Here is a 27,849-nt window from a genome sequence, read left to right on the forward strand (position 1 = left end):
AACTTGGCCCTGTTAGACAATGCAGAGAAGACAGAGCCGCTGGGCAGGGTTGGCGGCGGGCCCCGGGGAGACAAGTTGGCACATGACTCCCCGGGTTCCTCTTGGGGGCTCCTCAGCCCTGGCTGGGGCTTAGGTGGTGTCAGATCTGGTCTGGAAAGTCCCCCCACCCCCCCATCCCACAGGGGTGGGCCCCCGAGCAGAGGTTCTGGGAGCACGGGGAGTGGACTCGTGGCACAATACATCTGAGGCCACGCTTATTCCCAGAGCGGAAGGTTGAACGCAGGCCAAGGATTCTGTGATAATGAAACCCGGAAAGGGATATTTAGCTAATCATTGTTCTAATCTGGAGTACAGAGGGACATTCATAGTTCTGGGGCAGGACAACCGCAGGGCCCCGGTCACTGACACTGAGACTTAATCTGTCCCCTGCACTCTTCTCATTCTTCGTGTGCACGTTGGCTCCTAAAGGGCTCTGGCCCTGGGTGGGAGCTCTGTGAGTGCCCCTATTTTACAGCTGAGAAGCAGTGGCCCAGAGGCACTCAACTGAGAGGTGGCAGCGCTGAATGGGGACCCGGGCAGCCTACTGCCAAGGGCCATGCAGGACCATAACCTACCCTGGAACCAGGAGGCAGGTTCTGGGGCAGGAGGGAAAGGAGCATTTCAGGATCAGGGGCTCAGAGAGATTCTGTTGGAACTTAGCAGATGTGGGGGTGATGGAGCAGATGGAGACCCAAGTTCCAGAGCATGGGGCCATCTTGGCTGAGGTTGAGCAGATGTTGCAGTTCACAGACCCCCTATCTGATGGGCTTGGGAGATGGGTGAGTGGTGGTCTCCACTTCTGGCTCCCACCTTGCAGGTTAGCAAATAGCTTGGAGGATTGGGGCTCCTGGGTTGAATGTGGGGGGTGGGTCTAAGGTTTCCCTGAAGTATGTGGTCAGCTCATCTGCGGTGGCCTTAAGATGCCAGCTGCTCGGACACCATTCTACCCACCTGTCCGTTCTCCGTCCTCCAGTCAAAAGGACTTTCTCAATATACATTGCAAGTGAGAGGGGGGCGGGCAGGGTTTGTAGCGGTTGCTGCCCATCTCCAAGGTCACGGAACCTTCTAGAGCACTACTGTCCAGTAGACCGGTTTGCAATGATGGGGATGTTGTGTATTTGTCCTGTCCATTAGGGTAGCCCCTGGCTCCATGTGAATATTGAGCTCTTGAAATGTGGCTCGTGTGACTGAGGAACCAAATTTTTAGTTTTATTTAAATTAAATAGCTACATGTAGTTTCTGGCTACCATATGAAACAGTGTAGTTCTAGAACTTTCCAGAATTTTTTTTTCCAGACATTGAGATCCCAACAAAATGTCCACTGAAACAGAAAAGAGTAGAATCGCCCTGTTGAAGGGGAAGTGGGGGGTCCAGACGCCTGGCTGGGCTTGTTCTCTGTGGCTCCTGCCCCCCCAACAAGCAAAGGGTTCTAGATCCAACGGTTCTAGGTGGGGTGAGGCTTTAGCATGTGTGTGTGTGTGTGTGCGCGTGTGTGCGCGTGCGAGTGCCCTGAGTTCACCCCCCTCCCCTGAGCCCTTCTCCCTTTTGAAAAAGCACCTCTTGACATTGGCAGTGACGTTTATTTCTCTGGGGGAGGGGAGTTATATACAGCAGTGACCCGGATGTCCGGGAGCCCCTCACCCCCACCAGGGTTTTGGGTGGGGAAGGAGGCATTGGCAGAAGGCACACAGTGACGATGGCCCGGAGGAGGCCAGGAATTATGAGTGGGGGAGTAGTGTATCCTGGGAGACCCAGATGGGGAAACTGAGGCTCGGCGAGGGCAGCTGGTCCCGAGAGCTCGCGTTGGTTCTCCTTTATGCCCCGGCTACAGGAGGACGCAGGGGCAGCCCCCGTCCTTCTTCCTGGGGGCACTGGGTGGGCTGGGTGGGAGCTCTTGCTCCTGATACTTCCTGTGGGGAGAGGCTGGTGAGTTTGGGCTGGGCGGGTGGGGTGGGGACAAGGACGACGGGAAGGGGGCTGCACTCACCGGACCGCGCGCACCAGCTGCTCGAAAGCTTCGTCCACGTTGAGACGCAATTTGGCGGAGGCCTCGAAGTAGGCCACGTGGTGGGAGGCGCTGAAGGCGGAGGCTTCAGATCGGGGGACCTTGGGGTGGGAGGGGACATGGGCAGGAGTCAGGTCTCTGCATTCAGGGTGGGTCCCAGCCCGGGCAGAGGCAGAAAGACACACTGCCACACGCCTTTGGTGGGGGTTACATACTGCTGGGGCTCAAGTGAAGAGGAAAAGCTCCAGGGAGATTCGGGGTGCGGGGTGAAGGGGGGCGGGGGGGGGGAGGGGGGGAGGGGGGGAGATGCCGAAGGGGCTCGGTGCCATCTAAGTAAGGAGTGAGGGAAAGTTCCATAGCTAACTGTGACTTCGTGTGGCAGAGAAGGCAGGGTGTTCCCAGCAGAAGCCTGAGCAAAGCTCCCAGGGCTGGAAATCCCCAAAGGCTTAATCTAAAAGATGAGTTCTGGGTGGAAATCAGGCAGTGTGTGTATATAGGGAAGCGGTGAGAGGAGAGAAAGGAAGGGACAAGACCACAGTGGGCATCAAGCGCCTGGTGGGGAAGCTGGAGTTGTCTCCCTGGGGTGCTAGGGAGCCATGGGAGGGCAGTGAGCTGGGGAGGAGCAGGGGGGCAGGGGGGTGAGCGGGAGGTAGACTGGAGAGAAGGAATGGGAGGCAGAGGCTAGGGTCCAGGTGGGAACAAGAGGTGGGGACAGGGCAGAGAGTTGGGGCTCGTCGACCTGGGGAGGTGGGGAAGTGCCTTTCCTTCCATCCAGCCACCTCTCCTGGGAACTCCCGTGTACCATGCTGGGGACCGAGAAGGTCCCACTTGGGGGCAACACATCTAGTGAGGTGCATGACAATGGAGGGAGCAGGACCGGGGAGCCCCAATCAAGATGGGGTCCCGGGGAGTTCCCAGACCTGGCGCTGTGTCTCCAGATCTGCCTTGTTCCCGACCAACACGACGGGGAAGTCATCGCGGTCCTTGACTCGGAGGATCTGCGTAAAGAGCTTGCTCACCTCGTTAAAGCTGTGGATGAAGCGGGAGGCGTGAGGTCCAGCCGGCCTCTCGGACCCAGTCCCCACCCCGCCCCCCACCCCGACCCCCTCGCTCCACCACGGCAACCCCTCTCACCTCTGCCGGTCATTAATAGCAAACACCAGCAGGAAGCCGTGGCCGGCACGCATGTACTGTTCCCGCATGGCACCGAACTCCTCCTGGCCCGCGGTGTCCAGGACTGCAGAGAGGGGGAGAGGGGCCGTCGTGGGGACGAGGCTCCCCCTAACCACCTCGGAGAGAGCCCTCAGCCCCGCCACCATCCCCCCATCCACTCCCTGCCGCCCTCACTGTCCAGCCGAGCTGGGATGCCATCCACCGTGCAGATCTTCGTGTAGGAGTCTTCAATGGTGGGGTCGTAGTCAGACACGAAGTAGGACTGGTGGGGTGGGGAGAGGACACTGTTACTGCAGCACCTCAGCAGAGACATGTAGCCCTGTCGCTGGGCCCCACCTTTCTCTGCCCTCATCTTTCTGGATCTCTGTGCCCCCCTATCTAGGTCTCTGTCCCTCCCCAGTCTCCTTTCTCTGAGTCCCTCCTGGTCCTCTCTTTCTGGTACAAAGGACATCTCCCACATTGTGATTACGTCCTGGCTGAGTGGCACTGAACAAATCACTTTCCCTCTCTGAACCTCAATTTCCTCATTTGGAAAATGAGGACAAAAATAGCACTACGCTTAATTCAGGGTTTGTGAGATTCAGGGGAAATCCCTCTTAAGCATTTAACTATCATCTGGACATAATAGATGCTTAGTTATTGGGAGCAGTTGTTGTCCAGAATATCTGCCTGTCTTTCTCTCTCTCCCTTCTCCTCTCTCCCTCCCCTTTTTTTTCTTCTTCTTCTTCCTCCTCTTCCTCCCTCTCCCCCTCCTTTTCCTCCGGCAGCTTTTCCAGTGTCTCCTCCCAGGGGAAGGTCTCGGTGCCAATCGGGCTATGGAGAAGCTGCCCCGCCCGCAGGCCGGGCCCCTCCCTTCCTGCCTGGGTCCCGCCTGCCTCCTGCAAGGCGTTTGGCCAGCTTTGGGGCTGCCCCTGGGTGCAAAGGGCTGCGGCCTTTCTCTCCACATGCAGAGACTCCCATGCAGGCTCTGGCTGGGGTCTCTGGGGGGTGTAGGGCCCAGGGGCCTCTCCGGTAGCATCTCGGGAGCAGACGCCTATCCAGGGTTTCTCCGAGGTGGGAGGGTTTTCTTTGGGAATGGGGCAGAGGTTTCCTGGGTAGGGGTGGACTTTCAGGAGAGAAGGGGTGATCTGGCAGCTGAGGCTCCGAGGGCTGCGTCCTGTCTCTTAGGCGGGTGTGTGGTGAGGGCTTGTCCCGGAGAGAGGGTGTAGGGACCAGGCCCTGGGGGGGTTAGGGGTGTGTCTTCAGAGCACATGGGGACAAACTCAGGGATGAGAACTGGGGGAGAGCCCCAAGGCAGCTTGGGTGCGTTTGGGCCGTTTGTCCTAGAATATAGGTGCATGTCTGGAGAGTCAGAGACCCTGAGATGCTATCGGGTCAGAGAAACTCCCAAGGAGCGAGTCTTTCTGGGGGTGCCAAGAATCTGGGGGCTAGCTAGGGTTTCTGAGAAGGGCTCAGAGAACCGCAGTGGAGGAAAACTCAAGATGGAGGAGGGTTGGTTTTCCTCGGGGGAGGATGGAGGTCTGGGTGTGCCGGGATGGGGGATCCCCAGGACTTGGGGTCTTAGAGTTCTCCCGAGTGGCCAAGGGGCAAGAGATGTTTGAAATCTCTTGGGTTTGAGAGTGCCTCTCTCGGGACTAGGTGGTCCCAGATAGGTCTCAGGAGCAAAGTCTGGAGGAGGTCCTGAAGAGGTTAAGTGCCCCGACTGGGGGAGTCTCAAGGGCATTGGGCACAGGCATTCTCCCAGTTAGGCTCTGGGTGGCTCGGAGGGGGAGCTGGGGTCTGGGATTTGGGGGAGATGGGGCTCAGGGTGAGGGGAGGTGGCGCCTAGGCGGGTGGGGGCCCATGAGAGTGCTTAGGGTCTGAATGGGGCCACTCCTCTAGGTTTAGGGTGCTCCCAGGAGGTGCCCAGGGTCAGGTCAGCCTGGCAGCTGCGTCTTGGGTACTGAGGGGAGAGATGGTGTGGGTCTCAGGATGCGAGTATAGGAGGATGGTCTCTCGTTTAGGGGGTGGAGGCCCTGGGAGGCTCAGGGTCACAATCCGAGGGGATCGTTTGATTAGAGGGCCTCATAGGAGGGTCTCAGTGATGGGTCAAGGGGAACTCGGGGTCTCAGGGATCCCCCAAAGGGCTCAGTTCTGGGTCCCGGGGGCACCCCCCCGGGTGAGGGCCCACTACCTGGATGAACTGGATGGTCAGCGCGCTCTTGCCCACGCCGCCGCCGCCCACGACCACCAGCTTGTGTGTCTCGCTGGGTGGGGGGTCCCCGGGTCCCGGCCCCCCGCCCCGGGGCCGCCCCCGCCCTGTCCCGGACGCCGCCCCGCTGCTCATGTCGCCACCGCTGCTGCCGCCGCCGCTACCGCCTGGGGGGAGCCGGGCGGGGCCTAGGGGCGGGCCACGCTAATAAGGCTACTGCATAATCATGAGCTCCAAAGAGGGGCTCGAGCCCTGGGACACTTAAGGAGGAGGCAAGGCCCGGGAAAGGGAGGAGCTATGCTAATAAGGGCAGGGGAGCGGCGCTCGCTGCGGAGGGGAATTCCGAATGGGGCGGGGATATGCTAATGAGAGGACTGTGCTCCCCGGGAGCGGAGCCACGCGCTCCGGCTGGCGGGCCGTCTGGGGGCGGGGATATGCTAATAAGAGCTCTCATCCTTTCCGCAGACGGGTCAGGAAGATCGTTCGGGGAGGGGCTATGCAAATGAAAGTCCGTGATGCAGCTTCTCAGGGCAACGTCCCGGAGGTCGGGTTGTAGGAGGCGGGGCTCGCCGACTCGCGCGCGGCCGTATATAGGCGCGCTCTGAGGAAGGAGCAGGTCCTGGGATCTTAGCCAAGCTCCCGACCTGGGTGTCTGGGCTGGAAGCTGGAGTCTCCGCCCGCTAAGGGACCCAGGCTTCCGTTTCCCGCTGTCCCAGCCAAGCGGAAGACAGACTGGGAGGGGAGATGGGGCCCTGGAGGGGGACAGCCGGGTAACGGGGCAGGGAGGGGCCGTGAGATCACTGCATTCCTAATTCGTGAGCCAGCTTGTCCAAGCCTGGACGCGTGGGTCATGGAGGGCCTAGGCCCAGGCTTTCTGGGTCTTGAAAGAGGAGGAAGCTGAGGGCCCAGACTCCTGGGTCCCTGGGAGAGACTGGGGATGGAGGCCTGGATTCCTGGGTCCTGGGAAGGAGGGCATTTGGGGGTTCTGTAAAGGAGGGAGCTGGGGGCCCAGAATCTTGGGTCCAGGGGTTGGAGGAGCAGGGGACCCAGGATTCTGGATCCGAGGGAGTTGGGGTGGGGAACCCGAACACTCGTGTTCGTGTAAGGTACGAGCTTGAGACCCCGAATGGTCTAAGACAGGAAGGGCTTGAGGGTCCGACTCTTAGACCTAAGGAAAGAAGGCTCAGATGCCTGAGTCACAGGGAGGGGGGAATGGGAGTCCAGACTCCGCCGCTCTCGGGAGAGGAATCGAAATTTGGATTTCTATCCTAATTTTCTATCCGAAATGAGGAGGAGGCTGTAGGGCTGGGCTCCTTGGTTCCAAATTTAGAGGGGACAGGGGCATCGGGATTCTGGGATCCCCAGAATGTGGGCGGGGCAACTCCCAGCCAGTCCAGCTTTTTTTTTTTCTCCCGGCCACTCCGCTGAACTACAATTCCCTTGCATCTGTCCCACGGAGTGCTCTTTACGTCACTTCCTGTTCCGTAGCTCTTTCCGCGCGCGCGCAGGGCACTGTGGGGCCTCATCGCGGGCCACCACAACCCCGCCCACTTCACCTCTCACCCCCTTGCTGTCCCCGCGCGACGGAGGCGACGCGCGGACTACGCCTCCCGGCGTGCGTCGCGCGCACCTCTGCCCATATGCCCCAGTGACTGCTGGGAAACTGAGTCCGGAGGCTTCCCACCAGCCTTCACGGCACCCTGCTCGGTACTTGAAGTCCCGGCAAGCTCGGCGGCGTTTTAGCTCCGCCCCTCTCCTCCCTCTGCTCGCGAGCCCCCCCAGCCCGCCCCGCCCCGCGCCGGGGCCGGAGCCGCAGCCCGAGCGGCGGGGTAAGATGGCGGCGGAGGTCCGGGCCGCGGGGCTCGGGCCTATCGGGGTGGGCGGGGCGGAGTCGGGTCGCTAGTTGTCCCCGGGTCCTCCGCACACGCCGCGGGGCCTGGAGGGCTTAGCGGGGCGGCCTCGGGCCCGGCAGCTGCGGTGGAACCTGGCGCCGAGCGGGGGGCCTTCTCCAGGCCCCGGGAGGCGTCTGTGGGTGCCGGGGGGTATCTACGGGGCGTCCCCGTGAGGACCCGGGACCTCCACAGGGCCTGGACCGAGACTGGGGCCTGTCCTCCATCATATAGCTGGCCTGGGTCATTTCTCTAGGCACTGTTGATCGTCTTTATGGACTGACCGGAGGCTAGGGTCTGCTTAGAGGGTTCTGGGGCCATCTTGAGATCTTGAGATATGTCCCAGGGGTGGACGAGGTCTGCAAGAACTGAGGAGTATCTGCAGAGCCATCTATAGCGCCTGGGGTATGTCTGCTAGGGCTGGGAAGTACCTGCATGGGCTGACCTGAGGATGCAGCTCACCCATAAGGGTCTGGGGCCATTTAGCCGGCCTGGAGGAACCACCCAGGGCTAGAAAGTCTTTTAGGGCCACCCAGAGGGGTGGGATGTGCCCACCAAGGGAGGGAGGCAAATATTGAGATGTGCTGAGAGCCCTGCATGGGTCTCCAACGTCTGGGGAGTGTCTAATCTGGGTGACAGGAGGCTGGGGGCAGTTAGAAGGACCTGGAACCATCTAGGTGGCTTTGAGTGTGACTACAAGAATGCAATCTCTCTGCCTGGAGCAAATTCGAATGCCTTTCGGGGCCAGATAAGCGCGTGGAGAATAAGACAAAGGAGAATATCGGAAAATTTGCCCAGCTCAAATGGTCTTGCCCTTTGGAACATAATTCAAATGAAAAATGTTTGAAAATGCTGCGTTGCCCTCGGCCTGTAGAGAGTTAGAATTAGTCCACGTTAGTCTGGGAAAGTCTATAAGATCATGTAGTGCGATGCTTTTCAAATTCTTTTGACCTTGATCTACAATAAGAAATACATTTTCTCATTAAGACCCATTACATACCGATATATGTATTTAACTACTATCCAAGTCCCATTAATTAACATTTCCAATGACTACTTGTGATGTACTGTGAAGAATTTTCTCCTGTGCTCGATTTACCTTTTATAACAAGCTATTTGTCAAGCACTGTCCTGCCGTGAGACTCTATAGTTTGGGAAACACCGATCTGGGGGGCCCTAGCAATGTCTGCAGAACCTTCTGGTGGGGAAAAGATGTAAGGAGCCGTGGGTGTGTCTGCAAAGCCCTGGGCATGTCTCAGTGGGCGAGGGAGCATCTTCAAGTCCCGCAAAGGGTTTGGGATCTGTGTGTCTGTAGTCAGCAGATCTTGAAGCTTCTGTTATGTGACAGTCACTGTTCTACATTAGCATAGGCTTCCCCCTGGAGATGCTAGAGGGCAACTTCAGGGCTGAGAACTGTCCACAGGGCTTTATCAGGGCGGGCCATGTCAGTGGGAGTTAGGGAAGGAGTGAGGGCTCTTGAAGAGCTGGGAGGCTGCACGTGGGAGCTCTGGCATGACTTGAAAATCTGTAGTAGGAGGGAGCCCCGGGACGGAGGTCTTTCCTATGAAGGTATGCAGCTAGGGGCCTGGAGGAGACGGGCGTAGGGGAATCCTGGGCCTTAAAGGCTAGTAATGATAATTATTGTTCCTCCGTGTCAAGTTCTTGGGCTGTGCTAACTCTGTGGCGGAAGCCTGTCTCCTTGTAATTCTCACAGCCTTTCTCTGAGGTCGCTTCTCCTACTGAACCCGTTTACAACTCAGCACACTGAGTTGGGGGTTAGGGGTCTTGAAGGTTTCTAGGAGCTTTGAGGCTAGATATTGTCAGGGAAGCCTACAGCTGAAAGATTCTTATTTTCTGAAGCCCTAGTCAAGACAGCCGCCAGAAGGATGATCTTTTAGCTTTAGCAGAATCTAAGAATTTCTATGACCTCGCCAAGGCTTCAGCCCTGTTTCTGTACAATGGGCAGATACGCGATAGGTGGCTGCCCCCTCTGGGGTCTCACGGGACAGCATCGCTTTCTGAAATTAGTGTTTTCATTTTAAAAGGGGCGTACTGGTTTTGTAGATCACTCTGTCCTAGTTCCAGCTTATCTTATGTATGTAAATACATTTTTTTGGCCCCTCACCATCGAGGAAAATTGACGCTTTAGGAAGCTGTGTCGTGGTTAAGGCTCCCCCAGCACCCTGGCACACACCTCAGTTTGGGAAAGGTGGGGTTATGAGACTGAGGGACACACTATTTGAAACCACAACTCAGCAGAAACAAATCTTGGCGTTGGGTGGGCTCCCATGAGGGTGGGCAATGAGGTGTGAAAGTTTGGTTCTGGGGGAAGCTGTGAGAACTAGGGGGTCAGGTGTCACAGGAGGAGGCTGGGAAGGCCTCACTTCGACATGAATCCTGACAAGGGAAGAGACTCGCTCTCACCCCTCGGGTGTCTGCTCTGGGCCTGGTACTGGGCCAAGGACTGGGATGGGGAGAGGGAGAGCAGGGATGCTGAAGAGGCTGTTGATGGAGGCAGCGTGGGAGGCCCTTGAGGTCTCTCTCCAGCCTCTGCTTCACCTCCTTCTGCCACCACTCCCTACCCCTCCCCCAGCCTCCACGCCAAACTGTCCCCCCTCAACCTCCAGGTGACCATGGAGGAAGAAGATGAGTCTCGAGGGAAGACAGAAGAGTCGGGCGAGGATCGGGGCGATGGTCCTCCAGACAGAGACCCCACGCTTTCCCCGTCTGCCTTCATCCTGGTGAGGCTGCCAGAGGCCTGGGGCTGAGGGAGGGTGGGGCTGGGAGTCTCGATTCCAGGGCCAGACTCCTGGGCCCTGGGGGGGAGGAGGGGCTTGGGCCCTGGCCTCTTGGCTCCTCCGAAGCGTGAGTTTGGTTGTAGGGGTTTCTGAAATGGCCGTCTCCCAGGAGCAGAGCTCGTGGCTGTTGCCAGAGTCCACTGACAGCCCTTTCTTTTCACCCCCTTCGCCCTCCTTCTCCTCAGCGGGCTATTCAGCAGGCCATGGGAAGTTCCCTGCAGGGAGATCTGCCGAATGATAAAGGTAGGACGGGTCCTGGTCCTCTGAGCCCGCGGTCCTATCTCTGCATTCTTTCTCCGGATTTCACTCATGTACTCTTTTCTGAGGCCTCCTGGGTGCCACCCTTGTGCGGGCACAGAGAGCCAAAGATGGCTCGGCCCCCGTGGCTGCCTTGGAGGGGTTCATGGTCTGGTGGGAGGGAGACACGGTCACAGCACAGAGGTAGCCCGAGGTGCTGTGGGAGGACAGGAGGCCCAGCCAAGCTAGCATGGAGGGGGACGGGGTCCTGGAAGGCTTCTGAGAGGGGGCAAGAGGGAACTGGGTTTCAAAGGATGTATTGGAGTTGTCTGGTAAAGAAGAAAGCCCGATAGGCAGAGGCAGCAGCAGGCGCACAGCACAGGGGTGTGTCACAGGCCTCAGTTGTAGATTTTAGCAGCTAGTGGACAAGGGGGCACGAGCAGGAGGGAGGCAGGGGAGGTCCGTGGGGACCTGGTCACGGCAAGGCTCAGATGCCGAGCTGACCTGTCTGGACTGCATCCTATGGGTGGCTAGGAGGACAAATGGGTGAGAGAGTTGGGGCCTCAGAAGGCTGCTGGGGAGGTCTTTCTGGGACCCAGGTTGGGAGGCGGTGGATGGAAGCCTGCAGAGTGGGCAGGAGCTTGGAGCCCTGTGGCGAGCCAGGGCAGGCTCCTCTTCCTCTGCCCCACAAGGTCTCTGCATCTAGTGCCCTGTCTCCAGTTCCCCCATGCCAATCTCTCTCCAGATGGCTCTCGGTGTCACGGCCTTCGATGGAGGCGCTGCCGGAGCCCACGGTCAGAGCCCCGTTCCCAGGAATCAGGGGGGACTGACACGGCTACTGTGAGTAAGAAGAGGGTGCTGGGGACTCGGACTCCTGGGCCTGGATGCCTGAGATGGGAGACGGGTGGGGACCCAGACTCCTGGGGCTGGGGTGCTGATCAGAGGCAGTGTTGTAGGTCTGGGGGCCCTGGAGGCAGTCAGGATGAGGGAATTGGTTGGATCCCCACATTTCCTTGGGGTCTCAGATGGCTGGATTCTTGGGAGGTCAGGGGCTGGGGAAGTGGGATTTGCGGTCCTCACGTGAGCACGGACAGGATGGGACTCCTCCTGGCCTCTTCCAGGTGTTGGACATGGCCGCGGACAGCTTCCTCGCGGGGCTGGTGAGTGTCCTGGATCCCCCGGATACCTGGGTCCCCAGCCACCTGGACCTGCGGCCTGGCGAGTGAGTAGTTGGGCAGCCAGAGTGGGCGAGGCCCCGATGGTGGGAGCTAGAGGCACCCCAAGGCTCACTCTCCCCTTCTGCCTTGCAGGAGCGAGGACATGCTGGAGCTGGTGGCCGAGGTCCGAATTGGGGACAGGGATCCGATGCCCCTGCCCGTGCCCAGCCTGCTACCCCGTCTCAGGGCCTGGAGGACGGGCAAAACGGGTATGTGGTGCCAGGGCGGAGCTGGGCGGGAGCCAGCCACTGTTAGTAGGAATAGTAGTGACGATCGTGTCTTTTAGACAAGATCTTTATTTTACCGTTTTTCTCCTGTTAGACTTTGATTAGGCTGTATGGATGTACATAAAGTGAAAACTGATGACTGATACCGAGCACATGGGAGCCGGTAGCCAGTGTGTGGTGCTCGGTCTGACTGCATTGGGATTTCATCTCCCCAGGAGGGAGGGCTCTTAGCGTCTCCATCTTTCAGAGGAGAAAAGTCTGAAAGAGGGAAGTCACTTGCTCAGGGTGGCACAGCCGGGGGCTTCATGGTGGTCCTGGGCCCTGAGCCCCAAGCCTGGGGCCGTCTGAGTGTAAAACCCAAGTGTTTGACGTCTGCGATGTGCGCCTGCCCAAGTGAGTCGGTCCCCCAGCCCCGCTCGCAGCAGTCGAGCTGTGAGCAGGGCAGAGCAGAGCTTCTCGAAGTGGAGCCAGTTCCCAGGAGGACTTGTTCATCCACAGGTCCCAGGTCCCACCCCCAGGGTTTCTGACACAGCAGGTCTGGGTGGGGCCTGGGAATTTGCATTTCTAACCAGTTTCCTGGTGGTGCTGCTGCTGCTGGCCCCCCGGGACCCCGATGAACACCCTGGGTTTAGACTTCCCTTCTGCGTGTAGGGACAGATTTGGGGAGGGGCGGAGGGGAGAGAAAGGGGCTGGAGAACGCGGCTCGCACACCTTCCGAGCCAGTTCACGTTGCCCTTGTCCTTTTTCTAGAGCTGCGGCTTGACTTACGCATTAGGTGCAAGGGCCATGGTGCCTGGGGCCCACCACACTCTTAGGGTGGGAGTATTTTCATTTCTTTTAAAATCAGAAGCCATAGAGGATAAAGAAAGAAATGGGCAGGACAGTGTTCCAATAAAACTTTATTTACACAGACAGGGGGTGTGCTGTCAGTGATAGCGATGTATCTGGAACCTAAGAGTTGTCTTCAGGGCGACTGCTTTATCTTCTTATTCCCAGTAGTTTTTTGGTCTTCATTGGGCAAATGATGAAAACTTAGGAAAAAGAAAAGAAAATGCCCCTAATCCTATCCCACGTGAGAATTAAGTAAAGAAGTGGATGTCTGTCTTTCCAGAGCACTCCAGTCTGTGGGGATGTTTCAGGTGGCGGTGATGATGGCCAGGGGGGTAGGAGCTCGTGCTCAGAGTCTGCGGGGCCGGGCGCAGTCTGGTTCTTTCTGTGCCACCGCCGCTCACCTAGTGCTCTCATCTGGTGAGGTCTGAACGCTGTCGTTGTCATCGTGAGCTCCTCCTCCCTTTTTTTTTTTTTTTTAAAGATTTAATTTTTTCCTTTTTCTCCCCAAAGCCCCCCGGTACATAGTTGTGTATTCTTCGTTGTGGGTTCTTCTAGTTGTGGCGTGTGGGACGCTGCCTCAGCGTGGTCTGACGAGCAGTGCCATGTCCGCACCCAGGATTCGAACCAACGAAACACTGGGCTGCCTGCAGCGGAGCGCGTGAACTTAACCACTTGGCCACGGGGCCAGCCCCCTCCCTTTTTTTTTTTTGAGGAAGATTAGCCCTGAGCTAACTACTGCCTCTCCTCCTCTTTTTGCTGAGGAAGACTGGCCCTGAGTTAACATCCATGCTCATCTTCCTCTACTGTATACATGGGACACCTACCACAGCATGGCTTTTGTCAAGCCGTGTCATGTCTGCACCCGGGTTCCGAACCAGTGAACCCCGGGCTGCTGAGAAGCAGAACGTGCAAACTTGACCACTGCGCCACTGGGCTGGCCCCGTACGCCCTGCTTTCTTTTCCTCCTATGTCTTCAGCCCGGCTCTGCTTGGCTTGTTGACATTTGTCTTTCCTCACTCTAGTGTGCACTCCTTGAAGGCAGGGATTTTTCACTATTTATTCACCATCCTACTCCTAGCACCCTGGACAGCGCCTGGCACAAAATAGGTGGTGGATGAAAATGCGTTGGCTGAATGAGCAAAGCCCCATTTTATAGACGGGGAAGTTGAGGGAGGCAGAGGTTGAGTTCCTGGCTGACGGTCATGTCACAGGTGAGGGCTGGAGCCTGGGGTCCAGATCAGGAGGTGTCTCCCGAGCTACCCTCTCAATGCCCTGCTTCCCTGGCACTGTCCCCACGGCTGTGCTGGCATCCTTGCCGGGCAGGGTCCTTGCAGTTACGTGTGGGCGAGAGAGTGGCCTCTGGACTCTGAGCATGTGTCTGAGTCCTGGCCTGGCTGCCCGCCCCAGGTTCAGCCGCGGTCAGTTGTCTCCATGTGTGTGACTTGTGGCCCTGAGTGCTTAGGTCTCAGGAGGGTGGAGGAGGTGGCGTCAGAAAGCATGATGCCTGGCCTGTAGGAGGGAGTGGACGCTGGTTGTGGCTGTCACCGGTCAATGATGGCTCTGAGTCCTGAGCAGAGGTAGCCCCTTGGCGAGGGCTCGTCACAGAGTGCAGAGTGCAGGGTGGGGACTCGGGCGCTCAGAGGCCCCAGCTCTGCCCCTTCCTGGCTCCGGAAGGGCAATCCACCTTTTCACGCTCACCTTGCTCCTCTGTGACACGGGATAGGTTCCTGCAAAGGCAGCTGGCGCAGCAGCCAGAGCTCGCCTTGCAGGCCGCCTCGGGTGTGAGCCCAGACTCTCCGGTCTCAGCTGTGCTTTCTGTGGTCACATCGCCGCTGCCATTGGTCAGGGTGGTCTTGGGCTGCAGGCCAGCGGGATATGGGAGTGCAGGTTCAGAGGCCGCTTTGACTGAGTTTGCACTCCGACTTTTCTCTGTTGACTGTGTGCCCTTGGGGAAGATACTGCAGCTCTCTGTGCCTCAGTTTCCTCCCGGGCCCCGTGGGTAGCAGTACCTACAGTGGGGACTTGTTGGGAGCCTCCTACAAGAGCTCACACAGTAAAGTGCTGGGATTGCCTGCAGGTGCAGCCGGTGCTGGGGGTGGGGGGTGCTGTCCTGCCTGTGGCCCCTCCGCTGGGGGACAGGGAGGAGGGATGTGCACCTGACCCTGGCTCTCTGTGTCCTCTGTTCCTTTGCAGTTTCTCCACAGTCTCACTCTTCTCGACCCCCCTGTGCCCGCCACCTCCTCACCTTGGGCACCGGAGATGGGGGCCCTGCCCCACCCCCTGCCCCCTCCTCTGCGTCCTCCTCGCCTTCCCCTTCCCCCTCATCATCCTCCCCTTCCCCTCCTCCCCCTCCACCACCTCCAGCACCCCCGGCCCCGCCTGCCCCCCGGTTTGACATCTACGACCCCTTCCACCCCACCGACGAGGCCTATTCCCCACCACCCGCTCCGGAGCAGAAGTACGACCCCTTCGAGCCCACTGGTTCCAACCCCAGTTCATCAGCGGGGACCCCCTCCCCTGAGGAGGAAGAGGAGGAGGAGGAGGAGGAAGAGGAAGAGGAAGAAGAGGAAGAGGAGGAAGAAGGCCTGTCCCAGAGCATCAGCCGCATCTCGGAGACCCTGGCGGGCATTTACGATGACAACAGCCTGAGCCAGGACTTCCCAGGTGACGAGAGCCCCCGCCCGGACCCCCAGCCCCCGCAGCCGACTCCAGCCCCTGGAACGCCACCCCAGGCGGACTCCACCCGGGCCGAAGGAGCCACCCGCCGGCGCGTCTTTGTGGTGGGGACCGAGGCGGAGGCCTGTCGGGAAGGCAAGGTCTCCGTGGAGGTGGTGACGGCCGGCGGGGCCGCGCTCCCGCCCCCGCTGCTGCCGCCCGGCGACTCAGAGATCGAGGAGGGCGAGATCGTGCAGCCCGAGGAGGAGCCGCGGGTGGCGCTCTCCCTCTTCCGCACCCGGGCCGCCCGCCCTCCTCCCGCAGCCTCCGCGCCCCCTGCCGCCCAGCCCCCGCCCCCGCCGCCCGCGCCCCGTGCCCCCGAGGGCGACGACTTCTTGTCCCTGCACGCCGAGTCAGACGGCGAGGGCGCCCTGCAGGTGGACCTCGGGGAGCCGGCCCCGGCGCCGCCGGCGGCCGACACACGCTGGGGCGGCCTGGACCTGCGCCGCAAGATCCTGACCCAGCGGCGGGAGCGCTACCGCCAGCGCTCGCCATCCCCGGCTGCCGCCGCGCCCGCCGGGCCACCCACCCGCAAGAAGTCGAGGCGGGAGCGCAAGCGCAGCGGCGGGGAGCCCAAGGAGGCGGCCGCGGCCTCGGCTGGCGTGCAGCCCGCCCCGCCGGCGCCCGCCTCGCCCTGGGACTCCAAGAAGCACCGCTCCCGGGACCGCAAGCCCGGCTCCCACGCCTCGTCCGCCCGCCGCCGCTCCCGCTCCCGCTCCCGCTCGCGCTCCGCCCGCCGCCGCTCGCGCAGCCCCGAGCGCCGCCGCGGGGGCAGCCGCCGATCGCGCTCCCGGGAGAAGCGGCGGCGGCGGCGGCGCTCGGCCTCCCCGCCCCCGGCAACGTCTTCGTCATCGTCGTCGAGGCGCGAACGGCACCGCGGCAAGCACCGGGACGGCGGCGGCAGCAAGAAGAAGAAGAAGCGGTCGCGGTCCCGGGGCGAGAAGCGGTCCGGGGACAGCGACAAGGCCCCGGCGCCCGCGCAGCCGCCCTCGGGCTCCGCCTCCCTGGGCGCGGAGAGGGACAGCCGCCGCCGCGGGGCCGTGCCGCCCTCCATCCAGGACCTCACGGACCACGATCTCTTCGCTATCAAGCGGACCATCACGGTGGGCCGGCCGGACAAGTCCGACCCGCGAGGCCCCTCCCCGGCCCCGGCCTCGTCGCCCAAGCGCGAGGTCCTGTATGACTCGGAGGGACTGAGCGCCGAGGAGCGGGGCGGCAAGAGCAGCGAGAAGGACCGGCGCCGCTCTGGGGCCGCCTCCTCCTCCTCCTCTTCCCGGGAGAAGGGATCGCGGCGGAAGGCGCTGGATGGAGGGGACCGGGACAGGGACAGGGACAGAGATAGGGACAGGGACAGGTCATCCAAGAAGGCCCGGCCCCCCAAGGAGTCGGCACCCTCCTCAGGGCCCCCGCCCAAGCCCCCGGTCAGCAGCGGCTCGGGCTCCTCGTCCTCATCGTCGTCCTCGTCCTCGCGGAAGGTGAAGCTGCAGTCCAAGGTGGCGGTGCTGATCCGCGAGGGCGTCAGCAGCACCACGCCGGCCAAGGAGGCCGCGTCCGCCGGCCTGGGCTCCATCGGAGTCAAGTTCAGCCGCGACCGCGAGAGCCGCTCCCCCTTCCTCAAGCCGGATGAGCGGGCCCCTGCCGAAGTGGCCAAAGCAGCTCCGGGCAGCACCAAGCCCAAAAAGACCAAGGTCAAGGCCAAGGCCGGGGCCAAGAAAGCCAAGGGGACCAAGGGAAAGACCAAGCCATCCAAGACCAGGAAAAAGATCCGCAGCGGGGGCAGCAGCGGGGGCAGCGGGGGCCCCGGGACACTGAAGAAGTCCAAGGCGGATAGCTGCAGCCAGGCGGCCGGAGCCAAGGGGGCCGAGGAGACTTCCTGGTCCGGGGAGGAGCGGCCGGCCAAGGCCCCCAGCACCCCGCCCCCCAAGGTAGTCCCTCCGCCCCCTGCGCTCACGCCCGACTCCCAGACTGTGGACAGCAGCTGCAAGACACCCGAGGTCTCTTTCCTGCCCGAAGAGGCCACCGAGGAGGCTGGGGTCCGCGGTGGGGCAGAGGAGGAGGAGGAGGAGGAAGAGGAGGAGGAGGAGGAAGAGGAGGAGGAGGAGGAGCAGCAGCCTGCCACCACCACGGCCACCAGCACGGCCGCTGCCGCCCCCAGCACCGCTCCCAGTGCAGGGTCCACAGCCGGCGACTCAGGGGCGGAGGATGGGCCAGCCCCCCGGGTCTCCCAGCTGCCCACGCTGCCCCCGCCCATGCCCTGGAACCTGCCCGCTGGGGTGGACTGCACCACCAGCGGTGTTCTGGCCTGTGAGTGTCCCCTGGGGGGGCCAGGGCAGGTTGTGGCAGACAGGGTGGGGGAGGGCGAGGTCCCATGGAGACAGACTTGGAGGCCGTGGGGATGCCGACCCGGGCTGGGAGGGCTGCGGGTGGATGAGGGTCCGTCAGGGTCTGTCTGCGGGGTTCTGGATGTTGGGGGCAGTGGGAGAGAGCAGGGCAGGTGGGAGCAGGGGTGGCTGCTCAGCACAGATGAGGAGTGGCATGTGGCCTGGGGGTCCTCCTAGAGGTGGGCTAGGATACGCTTGGTGGAGGGACTGGAAAGGATGGGGTGAGCAGGGAGTGGGGTCCCTTGGGGGATGGCAGTAAGCTCTGCCAGGCCCCAGAGGTGGGGAGAGGTAGGACTGGTTGTGGGGGGCTGGGGAGATGGAGTCTACTTCGGCCACCACCTCATCAGTGAGTGCCCTGGCTATGTCCCCCCGGCCTCTTGAGTTCTGAGAAGATGAGGAGTGTGGGTGGTCCTCAGTGGCCAAGGCCCCCTTTGCCTGGCTCTGAACCTGGGCCCGTGCGGCCCACCCAGGGGCCCGGGGCGGGAGCTGGCAGCAGGGCACTAGCTCACTGTCTTCTCTCATGTCCGCTGCCCGTCCCCCTGTCGTCCCCCTCCGTCTCCTGCAGTGACTGCACTTCTCTTCAAGATGGAGGAGGCCAACCTGGCGAGCCGAGCAAAGGCCCAGGAGCTGATCCAGGCCACCAACCAGGTGGGCTCCCCTGGGGCAGGGTCCTCTCAGCCCCTTTGCTTGTCCCCTGCCCCAGGTTAGGAGAGGAAGCCTGACTCCCGGCAGGCTTTGGGGTGAGGTGTTGGCCCGAAGAGGAGCTGTGGCCCCTGGGACTGTTGGGAACTCAGGGTGGGACAAGAGCGGTACGCGTTCCCTCCTCCCCTCCACCTCCCTGTGTTCATCCTCCAACCTCTTCCCACAGATCCTCAGCCACCGGAAGCCCCCCTCCAGTCTGGGGGTGACCCCAGCTCCTGTGCCCACCTCTCTGGGTCTGCCCCCTGGTCCCTCCAGCTACCTGCTCCCTGGCAGCCTCCCCCTGGCGGGCTGCGGCTCCACGCCTCCCACCCCCACTGGGCTGGCTGCAGCGTCCGACAAGAGAGAGGGCAGCAGCAGCTCCGAGGGACGTGGGGACACAGACAAGGTGAGCCGGGCTTGCGAGAGGTGGGTTGATGGTGACAGTTTTGCAGAGAACGGGAACAGACACTAAGATGCGGGGCCCGAGGAGACTGGCAGAGGCCGGCGCCAGCAGGTGGGAACCTAGATAAAGCCAAAGTCGTTAAGTTGTGTGGAGACCTGAACTGCAGGCGCAGGATGAATGGGGCACTGGTGCTGGGCAGACTTCCAAACAGTCACGCGTGTGTGTGTGTGTGCATGCGCGTGCGTGCGTGTGTGTGTGTGTATCTCTACAGAGAGATGCCGACATGGACGGAAACGCCCTCACGTGTTTACACACGTACCCACTGCAGTCTGCCCCTGGGTTGCCCATATCTATCTATCTATCTCTCCCCCCCGCCCCCCGCCATGTTTTTGTGTAAGGGGGAGGGTGGTTTGCATGAGAAAACTCGAGCGTCTGTGCATAGGCGAAAGGAGGAAGCCTGGTGCTGGGCAGATACGAACAGGTTTTCATCCAGCCACATCTGCTGCTCCTCGTTGGCCTCGGGGCTGTTTTCCTCTTGGTCGAGTCTGGACGCTTTTCCTTACGGTCCATCAGGCTCTCGCCAGCTGATGGCGTTGCCCGCCCCGTAGACATCTCGTGTGTGGTGCCAGGGGGCAGGCAGAAGAAAGCCCCTGCAGAGTCCCAGACGGGGAGCGGAGGCAGCGCCCAGCTTGGAGGGCCACTCATCCATGGCTTGTGCCGTGGGCTGCAGGACAGGGCCAGGACAGACCCTGTGAGCAGCAGCGGGTCCCTTGCTCTGCCAGGGAGGCTGTGCTGGTCCCTTCTCTGCTGGCATTCTCATTTGTCACATCTGAGACGGGCATGGGGAACAACAACTTTCTCTCGGCCACCTCTCTTCAGAAACCCACTTCCTGTCAGGCAGGGAGGCCTGAGGCTTCCCTCCAGGTGGCCTGTGGCTCTCCCAGCAGCTCCGTTGGCATGTTCGTCGTCATGTCGTCCGAGGTGTTGGCCCTGAAGTCTGGGGTGCCAGGCCTCAGTTTACCATTCCCATCTTCCCCCAGCCCTGGGCTGTAGGGAGCAGTCGCCTGGCTTGTGAGGGCAACCTCCCCAGGATTGGTTCCCGCGGCGACTGTTGTCTCCTGTGCTCGGGCGAGTCGAGGACAGAAGGCCCGGCTCTGGCTGGGTTTTTTCTCCCGCTGGAGGCTTCCTAGGGGTCCAGTTTCAGGAAGACCTGACCTGATCGAGGGGTGCGGCTCTTCCACCCCAGCAGGCTTAGGGGTCTCCCTGCCACCCCTCGCGGCCATCACTCTCAGAACAGCCGTAGCTCCCCTTGATTGGCTCCTTGCTGTCGCCTCCACATGTGTCACCACAGTACCCCCCCATTTTACCAGTGAGCCACTAAAGGGTTCAGCCCGTCATCCCAGCCTCAGACTGGTAGGACCAGGACTCCGACACGGGCGTGCCACCTCCACAATCTGCACTCTGAACCTGTCGGCCCCCCCCGCGGCTCAACTCCCACCCCGTCTCCGCTGCTCCTAGCCGGTCCCAGCCCCCCACTGTCCCTCGGCCCGCTGTCCACTCAGGAGCCAGGGCGTGCCGTGAGAGCCCTCTCTGAGTCTTCGTCCCCCTGAAAAGCTTGCCATGCTTTCCTGCTGCCATCAGAACAAGCCCTTAGAGTCGGATTAAAACGGTCATAACTGTTTGGCTGTCTGTCTCCCTGCTGGACTGTGACCTTTGTCAGGGAAGGGACCACGTGTCCTTGTCCTGGCCACCTCGGACAGCCCAGGGTCCAGCCTAGAAGAGATCCTCAGTGACATTCAGAGGCCCAGGCCTGGCCTGCGGTCCAGGGTGACTGTAGCAAGGGAGCACAGGGCGGCCCCTAAGCAGGACTTGACCCCCAGGTGCAGCCGGCGGTCAGGGAGGCCGCGGGTCCTGCAGGGGCTCATCTGCCCTTCGCCGTCTCTCCCACCAGTATCTGAAGAAGCTGCACACACAGGAGCGGGCGGTGGAGGAGGTGAAGCTGGCCATCAAGCCGTACTATCAGAAGAAGGACATCACCAAGGAGGAGTACAAGGACATCCTGAGGAAGGCTGTCCACAAGGTGGGGCCCCGGGGGCAGATACACGGGGGGCAGGGGGACGAGACGGAGAGATGGACGTGTGCAGACAGACGTCCACAGATGGGGAGACAGGCATGGCGGGTCAGCCTGGAAGGTGAGGAGGGTGACAGGATTTCCTTGAGCCCACCTGGGCCTGTTCTGCTGGCATCAGGGGCACAAGTAGGGACACTGGGGTAGCAGCTCCCGTCCCAGTCCCCGCTGTGCTCAGCAGTTCCAGTGGAGGGGCCCCTGGGGGCCGCCAGTGACTGCAGCTGCCCCTCGTCCCCCAGATCTGCCACAGCAAAAGCGGGGAGATCAACCCGGTGAAGGTGAGCAACCTGGTGCGGGCCTACGTCCAGCGCTACCGCTACTTCCGCAAGCACGGCCGCAAGCCGGGGGACCCCCCGGGGCCCCCCAGGCCGCCCAAGGAGCCGGGGCCCCCGGACAAGGGTGGCCCAGGCCTGCCCCTGCCCCCTCTCTGAGACCCCCCGCCACCCCTGTCCTCCTGCGCTGCCTCGGAATTCTGGACGTATTTATGGCTCCGCCTCCCCACCGCCCTCCCCTGTCAGTGGGATGATGGGGGAGCGCTGCTGCGGGGAAGAGGAGAGCCCCCTGCCCCGCCCGCCCCTGCCCAGGTCCTCACCCTGGAGCCTGTCCCCATCGCCCCTCCTCTCTGTTTGTGCCCCTCCCCAGTTTCATTAAAGATTTCATGAAATGTTACCCCCAAGCCCCCCTGATTTTAGCCCTTTCTTTTCAGAGATGGACTTGGGAAAGGGTTGGGGAGGGCCAGCGCTGGGGGCTTGGCCCAAGTCTGAGGGTAGTCAGCAGGAGACCAACTGTGTGACCCGGGGCCAGCGCATTCCCTTCTCTGGGCCTCGGTTGGGTTCCCTGTGTCTGGAGTGGGCCTGGTGAGGATTCACACAGCCCCAGGCAGGGGAGGCGCTGAGACCCACACCGGGCGTGTAGTGAGCCCTTGCTGCTGACTGGCCGGAGGTGGTGGTGAGGGCAGGCAGGGGTCCCAGGCCCACCTGGTCAGTGGCTTCTGAGCCGGAGCCCAGGGCGCCTGGCTGCTGTCTGTCTGCCTCGCAGTCGCCCTGGAAACTGGATCTTTGTCTCCTGTTGAGTTAGAGTCTCTTCTTCCCAGTCCTCTGAGACTGGGATAAGCTAATCCACTCTCTTGAGATGGAGAGGGAAACCGAGGCACAGAGCAGCAAGGGCCACCTGGTGAGCCAGGGCCAAGCTGGCCTGTCAGTCCCATCACCCAGACCCAGGCACAGGCAGGAACGGTGGCGGTACCTGGGCCGCTGGGCCGGCTGGGCGCCAGGCTCCTTTCCAACTGCCCATTCCGGCCCAGGAAGGAGGACCTGCCTGAGGCGCCCCCGCAGGAGTCAGGAGGGGCCCCAAGGTCATGGACAAACAGGATGGGCCAGGCAAAGGCTCTCTGCTTACTGGACACTGGCCCGAACAGTTTACAGGCAACATGTGGGTTCCAGATTCAGCCCCGGGCCTCCCTCGGAGAGCGGCCACCCTGGGGTCCGACCTGGATTCTGACCTGTCTTGTTTCCAACTTGGTGACCTTTGCTCCTCTCCAAGCCTCAGTATCTTGGTTTGTAAAATGGGGGTGACTGTCACCTCCTCACCAGGTCCCCATGAAGAGGCAAGGTGTCGGCTGCCCCCTGCTCAGTGCCTGGCCCTCATGCACTGAGCACTTGGGTTGTGAGTGGCCTGCACAGATGGGTAAACTGAGGCCCTAAGGAGGAATAATGCCCACCTTGGGTCAGGGCTGGCCTGGGGACACTGAACACCAGACACACAAGTGGTGACCAGGGCAAGAACCAGTTTATTGGCTGAGGTCGGGGGTGGGGGGCCTGCATCCATGAGGACAAGGCCAGGCCTCCCCAGGGACCTAGATATCCATGTCCTCCACCAGGTCCTCGAGGTAGGCCTTGTACTGGTCTGAGGTGAGGGAGAGGGGGTGGCTGTTGGAAATGTGCAGGTCCACAGTGTTCTCCATTGAGGAGGCACCCTGTATCCGCGCCATCTCTAGCAGGGCCTTGAGGCACGTGGGAACAACCTGCAGCAGGTGGGGGAGAAATGCGAGTCAGGGGAGACACCCAACACTGCTGGTGGTGGTGGGGGAATGGACTACAACTCCCAGCAGGCCCCACTGTACCCCAGGATGAACCATTAGGCCCAAGACTGCTGGGAGTTGTAGTTTCCCCCATAGTCACAAACATGGGAGATCAGAGAAGGTTCCCAGGGCTGAGGCTGTTAGTGGGGTTCCCAGAAGGTAGAGCTGAGCAGTTTGGGGTCAGGATTCCTGGGAGCTGTAGTTCCTCACAGAGGCTGTTAGGACTTGTAGTCCCCCGACTTCCACATAGTTTCAAGAGCTCAAAACAGGATCTGGGGGTTAGGTCATGGGAGGGACACCCAGAAGCTCCCGGGGGTAAGGAACTGGTGGTTACAAAGACTCTTGGAAGTTGTAGTTTCCACGTGGGCTTCTGGGAATTGTAGTCCCTGGGAACAACCTCCTCCCCATGGTAAGATCCACCCCTCAGCTCCTGGAGCCCAGGGCTGCTGCACCTTGACCATCACGAGCCTCTTGGTCCATGGCTGGTCCTGGGGCCACGACTCCCCCAAGCAGAACCAGAGGGTGTAGTGTGGCGAGCGTCTGCTTCCTCCAAGGAAGGCAATCAGATCTGGGGGCCCAGGAGCCTAGTCAAGGATGGGAGGGAGACCCTCTACCTGCCCCTCCCTCCACACCTGAGTAACATCCTGACCTAACACCCCACATACGTCTACCACGCGACCAAGGGGCTGCGGACTTTGGGAAGGTGCCGGCAGTTCTGGCACAAAGTTGAATGTTCCTCCTCCCTCCCTTCCGTCAGGGTGGGGCTGGAAGCTCTGCCCCCCCAACCCCAGAGCCTCAGTATGTGAGATGGGGAAGCAGGCCCGGGAGGGGACTCCACTCCCCCAGGGATGCCCAGTGACTCCGGAGTACAAGGTGGTCGGTGGTGACTGCTCCTGAACCCCCTGAGGCCACACTGTCGCTATGAAGCCATGAGCCACCGTGGCTGTTTAAATTAACCAAGTGAAATCAAATAAGACTTAAAACTCACTTCCTCAGGCGCACTCACCTCACCCAAGTACTCAACAGCCACCTGTGACTATGGACACCGTACTGGACAGTGCAAAGCCAGAGCCTGGCCATCACTGCAGAAAGGTCTGCTGGACGGCACAGCCCTGTAGGATGCTCTCCTGTGCCTGTCCCCCCACCGTAATGACTGGTAATAATAACGACGACTCAGGCAGCTCGTTCCCTGCACACCTTCTGCACCCCGAGCCCTGTGCCTCCTACTGGGTCCGAGCATGTCGGGGGAGAGAGGAGACCGTCGTCAGACCTGACAGGCTCAGAGCGGTCCGGAACTTTGCCCCAGGTTCCACCGCAAGCAGAGCAGCAGGGTCTGAATCCGATCCCCAACTCCCTGACCCCAGAGTCCTGAACCACCGTGGCCCGCTCCTTCCACAGCACAGCAAAGGCCTCGAGTCACTCACCTGCCACGAAGGGCCCCAGGTCAAACACACCTCCTTCCTTGTCCTTGGGGACCTCACCACTGGGCCCGTGACTGTCGGGGAGCAGCTCCTCGCCCATGGCCCAGTACACGTGGCTGTGCCCCAGCCTCTGGGCCCAGAGCTGCTGCCCTGCCCTCCAGATGGCAAGTCCCCCGCCCAGGTTGCTCAGTACGCGCTTCACAAGGCTCATCACGTCCCTGTCTGTCAGGTACACCCCGGGGTCTGGCAGTCTTATTGGCTGCCCAGGCAGTGTCCCATCGGCTGCTTCGGGCTCCACCAGCCGCAGGCCCTCCGGGCAGAAGACCGTCTGCTGGAACACTTGTCGGCCCCGGTAGAAGGCGGTCACCTCGAACTCCCACGCTGAGCGGTGGCAGCAGCGAGCGGCAGGGATGGGGAGGGGAAGAGAGATTGAGAGAGCGTAAGGGGGACGCTGCCCCGGCCCCTCCCACCCCACAGCTGGCACGCACCATCCTCGGGCACCAACAGCTGCCTCAGTGGGTTTTCAGCGGGTTCCACATTCGGGCAGGGGCCAGGAATGTCTAGGTTGGGGCTCAGCAAGAGCTGAGGGGGGTGCTCAGGAGCCAGAGCCAGGCTCAGGGGCCCCCCATCGAGGAATGGGTCTAAAGTCATGTCACTCAGTAACTCCTCCACAGTAGCTTTCTGGAGAGGAAAAAAAAAGGATCTGGGCCTTTCTGCAGCCTCTTCTGGAGACTTCATGTGGACCAGGCCTTGTGCTCAGTAATGTGAGGACCCAGGGAGGAGACAGACTTGGCTTTGCCCTTGGCAGGAGAGACAGCCATGGGCACAGGCAGCAAAGTAGATGCCCGGATATACGCTGGGTGCTGTGATGGCCTGAGGTGAGCAGCCCATGCCAGCCCAAGGACCTGGCTCTATGCACCACCACCTGGGCAGAGGACGCTGGGCACAATCTCAGAGGGGACCACCCTGGCACAGACAGCAGCAAGATCACGGCTAGGGACGTAAGCTCCTGGAGACCCTGCACAGTGAAGGAAGCTATGACATCCTGGAAAGGTGTGCTAGGGCCGTGAATGCCTGGTGAAAACTCCGAATTTTCTCCTGAAGACGCCAGGAAGCCATGGGAGGGCTGTGAGCTGGGGAGGGCCAGTGTCAGCTCTGGGTAGGGTGGGGGACAGACTGCAGGGGAGAGAATGCAGGCTCGGGTGACGGTCCAGGGGCAGAAGAGGAGGCCTGAGCAGGCGGATAGGGACGCAGAGAGGGGATGGCGCAGAGAGTGGGGGCAGGAGGGTTGGGGCGCATTCTTACGGGGGTGTCACAGGTACTCCATCTGCCACCGGTGTCTGGAGAGGTGTCGGGCTGAGCCAAGTCCCTAAACGCTGTCGAGAAAGGTAGTGCTAGGACTAGGGGTGCTGGAGACTCCGGAAATCCCATCCCTCCTTGCGAAGCCCCGCTTCCAGCACACCTGGGGTTAGAAACTCATAGACTTTGTGCGGGTCCTGGGGGTCCTTGCTCCGGTCGTCGACTAAACGCAACACTTCCTTCCGGTTCAGGGCGGACCGGAAATTCCTCTTCCAGGTCGGCAGGTCGGGATTATCTCTCCCTGGAGTGTAGGCACCGCTGGCCTCGGCCCAGGCCTGGGGGACCAGAGGGACCGGGAGGGTGGGGAGGATGACTTAGACCCCGCCCAGGGGCCCTGACCCTGCCTCCTCTCAGCCCGACACCTTCCTCTCCCCTGGCACGTTCTAACCGGGCCAGATTCCATCCGCAGACTCGGATTCTCTGTGCCCCAAGTCCTCCGACCTCCACCTTCCTTTGCTTTCTAAGCCAGGCTTCCAGGGCCTCCTGGGTGTCTAACTCTGCCACCAACCTGCCCCAGGACATCCTCAGTAATAACTCCGCCCCCTCGCGCTGTAACTCGGTTTACCACTGCTGGCGTCTCCTAATTTGGCGGTAAGGAACCTCGGCTTCGGGGCCGGGTGTGGCCTCGAATGTTCCAAGACCCGCCCCCCGGCATTCTACCACCCAGAGCCCCGCCCCCGGCGAGCCCCGAACCCCCGGGATGCGCTTCCCTCGCGTTCTGACCGCGCTTTCTCGGTTCTGTTCCGGGAACCTGACCGCCCCAGTCCGCCGCCCCTCCGAGCCCCGCCCCTCCCGCCCTAACCCCGCCCACCTGCGCTGCCGGTCGCGCGCGGGCCCGCCCCCTCGGAGTCCCCCCGCCTCCGGCGGCCCCTCCCGGCTTCCTGTGTCCCCGCGCGCGCGCACCTGGAAGATGCCGAAGTCCTTCTGCTGGGCATCTTGCCGCAGGCCGTGCTTCCAAGGGATGCGGAAGCGCGTGCGGCCCTTGTCCAGCCAGGCCACGCCCTCCAGCCTGCCCTGGTCCAGCTGCGACACCAGCCAGGGCAGGATCAGCGGCTTGTGGGTTCCCATGGTCCGGCCTGCGCGCAGAGGGCAGCTCTTGGGCGCGGGCGGCCTCGCAGGCCCACCCGGCCCGAGGGTCCCGCACCCGCACCTCCCTCTCACGGGGCCGCGGCGCAGTCCCGCGCCTGTATTTTCCTGGGGTACAAACAGGAGACTTCCTCCTCCCATCCTCCAGAGAGGCTCCCCAGTTCAGCGAGGACTCCCTTCCAAATCCATTTTAGATCCCCTCCTTTCCCCAAGCTACCCCCTCAATTCTGCCAGTGCAGACCCTTCTTCGTTCTTACATTGTAAACCCCTCCCTCTCCCACATCACCCAATGCAGGACCCCCACTTCCAAGTTAGAGCCTCCCCTCCAGTTATTTCAGGGCAGGCGCTACTCCCGTGTAGACCTCTACCTCCTGCCCTCAGTCCAGTGCAGACCCCCTTCCCCAGCACCCCTCACCCATTTCCACCGTAGACCCCTCCATCCACAGTTCCCCCCAACTAGTCAAGCCTCCCTCCTCCGGGGTACGCCCCTACTTTCTAGAGTGGACTGCCTCCGGTTTGCAGACTCCACCCTTCTCTCCCCTCGATCCCCCAGTGTAGACGCCTCCTCTCCCCGGCTCCCCGCTACTTTTTCTAAGTTTTTTTCATAGCCGACCTGCCGCGCCGGCCATGGCTTCACTTTTTGATTCCCTTTCCACTATCAGCGCGCACACAGCCCCCTCTCCACTATCCGGGCAGACCCACCCTTCCTCGCGCTCCTCACTCCCGGCGGCCACCAACTGCCCGGCTTTTCCGTGTCACCGATGGAGAGGGGCGGGCGCGCGGGGCGCCGGGACCTACCCCCGTCTTTGGGCTCCGGGAGCTCTCGAACTCGCAGCTGCACACTCTCCTTCCCGTCAGCTGAGCTCTAGAGCCGTGGGGCTTTCTTTTCTCTCGATTTCTTGAAATAAAAACAACTTTATTGTCAGTCGGGCGACACACCAGAAACAAAGGGGCGGGACCAGGAACCTGGATGTAACCCGTCCCATGC

At 61.4% G+C, this 27,849-nt stretch overlaps 3 protein-coding genes across 6 annotated transcripts; 1 reads left to right on the plus strand and 2 right to left on the minus strand.

Annotated features, from left to right (window-relative positions):
* Positions 1 to 1,599: 1,599 nt before the first annotated feature.
* On the minus strand, positions 1,600 to 5,588 carry RRAS (RAS related). Its single transcript, XM_044759136.2, has 6 exons — positions 5,391 to 5,588; positions 3,392 to 3,479; positions 3,179 to 3,281; positions 2,965 to 3,073; positions 2,027 to 2,145; positions 1,600 to 1,949 (listed from the first exon to the last, which is right to left on the minus strand). The coding sequence occupies exons 1-6, from the start codon at positions 5,541 to 5,543 to the stop codon at positions 1,865 to 1,867; spliced, it is 657 nt and encodes a 218-aa protein (XP_044615071.1). The 5' UTR covers positions 5,544 to 5,588; the 3' UTR covers positions 1,600 to 1,864.
* A 1,511-nt stretch (positions 5,589 to 7,099) lies between these two features.
* Positions 7,100 to 21,584, plus strand: SCAF1 (SR-related CTD associated factor 1). Of its 3 annotated transcripts, none has more exons than XM_070498229.1 (11): positions 7,100 to 7,237; positions 9,925 to 10,038; positions 10,281 to 10,338; positions 11,078 to 11,172; positions 11,454 to 11,554; positions 11,643 to 11,758; positions 14,801 to 17,626; positions 18,269 to 18,351; positions 18,572 to 18,790; positions 20,739 to 20,867; positions 21,155 to 21,584. In XM_070498229.1, exons 2-11 carry the CDS (start codon positions 9,931 to 9,933, stop codon positions 21,344 to 21,346), a joined length of 3,927 nt encoding a protein of 1,308 aa, XP_070354330.1. In that variant the 5' UTR covers positions 7,100 to 7,237; positions 9,925 to 9,930; the 3' UTR covers positions 21,347 to 21,584. The 3 variants fall into 3 exon arrangements, with proteins under 3 accessions (XP_070354330.1, XP_044615030.2, XP_070354331.1); XM_044759095.2 differs by lacking the exon at positions 7,100 to 7,237 and adding an exon at positions 7,565 to 7,702; XM_070498230.1 differs by lacking the exons at positions 7,100 to 7,237; positions 9,925 to 10,038 and having other exon boundaries at positions 10,323 to 10,338; positions 11,078 to 11,176.
* A 1,100-nt stretch (positions 21,585 to 22,684) lies between these two features.
* Positions 22,685 to 27,799, minus strand: IRF3 (interferon regulatory factor 3). 2 transcript variants are annotated; one of them, XM_070498231.1, is made up of 8 exons: positions 27,660 to 27,799; positions 26,679 to 26,851; positions 25,879 to 26,050; positions 25,722 to 25,792; positions 24,905 to 25,097; positions 24,420 to 24,797; positions 23,448 to 23,563; positions 22,685 to 22,938 (listed from the first exon to the last, which is right to left on the minus strand). In XM_070498231.1, exons 2-8 carry the CDS (start codon positions 26,841 to 26,843, stop codon positions 22,771 to 22,773), a joined length of 1,263 nt encoding a protein of 420 aa, XP_070354332.1. In that variant the 5' UTR covers positions 26,844 to 26,851; positions 27,660 to 27,799; the 3' UTR covers positions 22,685 to 22,770. The 2 variants fall into 2 exon arrangements, with proteins under 2 accessions (XP_070354332.1, XP_070354333.1); XM_070498232.1 differs by having other exon boundaries at positions 27,564 to 27,759.
* Positions 27,800 to 27,849: the final 50 nt, after the last annotated feature.

This window comes from Equus asinus, chromosome 26, assembly GCF_041296235.1.
Source record: "Equus asinus isolate D_3611 breed Donkey chromosome 26, EquAss-T2T_v2, whole genome shotgun sequence".
Lineage (NCBI taxonomy): Eukaryota > Metazoa > Chordata > Mammalia > Perissodactyla > Equidae > Equus > Equus asinus.

Excerpts from the sequence above, each read along its gene's own strand:
- IRF3 (XM_070498231.1), bottom strand. The coding sequence starts at position 26,843 with ATGGGAACCCACAAGCCGCTGATCCTGCCCTGGCTGGTGTCGCAGCTG. Across the intron at positions 25,793-25,878 it reads CTATGAGTTTCTAACCCCAG|CGTTTAGGGACTTGGCTCAG; the intron begins GTGTGCTGGAAG and ends CTTTCTCGACAG. Across the intron at positions 22,939-23,447 it reads AGAGGCTCGTGATGGTCAAG|GTTGTTCCCACGTGCCTCAA; the intron begins GTGCAGCAGCCC and ends CACCTGCTGCAG.
- RRAS (XM_044759136.2), bottom strand. The coding sequence starts at position 5,543 with ATGAGCAGCGGGGCGGCGTCCGGGACAGGGCGGGGGCGGCCCCGGGGC. Across the intron at positions 3,282-3,391 it reads CATCCCAGCTCGGCTGGACA|TCCTGGACACCGCGGGCCAG; the intron begins GTGAGGGCGGCA and ends CCCTCTCTGCAG. Across the intron at positions 2,146-2,964 it reads ATCTGGAGACACAGCGCCAG|GTCCCCCGATCTGAAGCCTC; the intron begins GTCTGGGAACTC and ends TCCCACCCCAAG.
- SCAF1 (XM_070498229.1), top strand. The coding sequence starts at position 9,931 with ATGGAGGAAGAAGATGAGTCTCGAGGGAAGACAGAAGAGTCGGGCGAG. Across the intron at positions 10,039-10,280 it reads CCCCGTCTGCCTTCATCCTG|CGGGCTATTCAGCAGGCCAT; the intron begins GTGAGGCTGCCA and ends CCTTCTCCTCAG. Across the intron at positions 10,339-11,077 it reads AGATCTGCCGAATGATAAAG|ATGGCTCTCGGTGTCACGGC; the intron begins GTAGGACGGGTC and ends ATCTCTCTCCAG.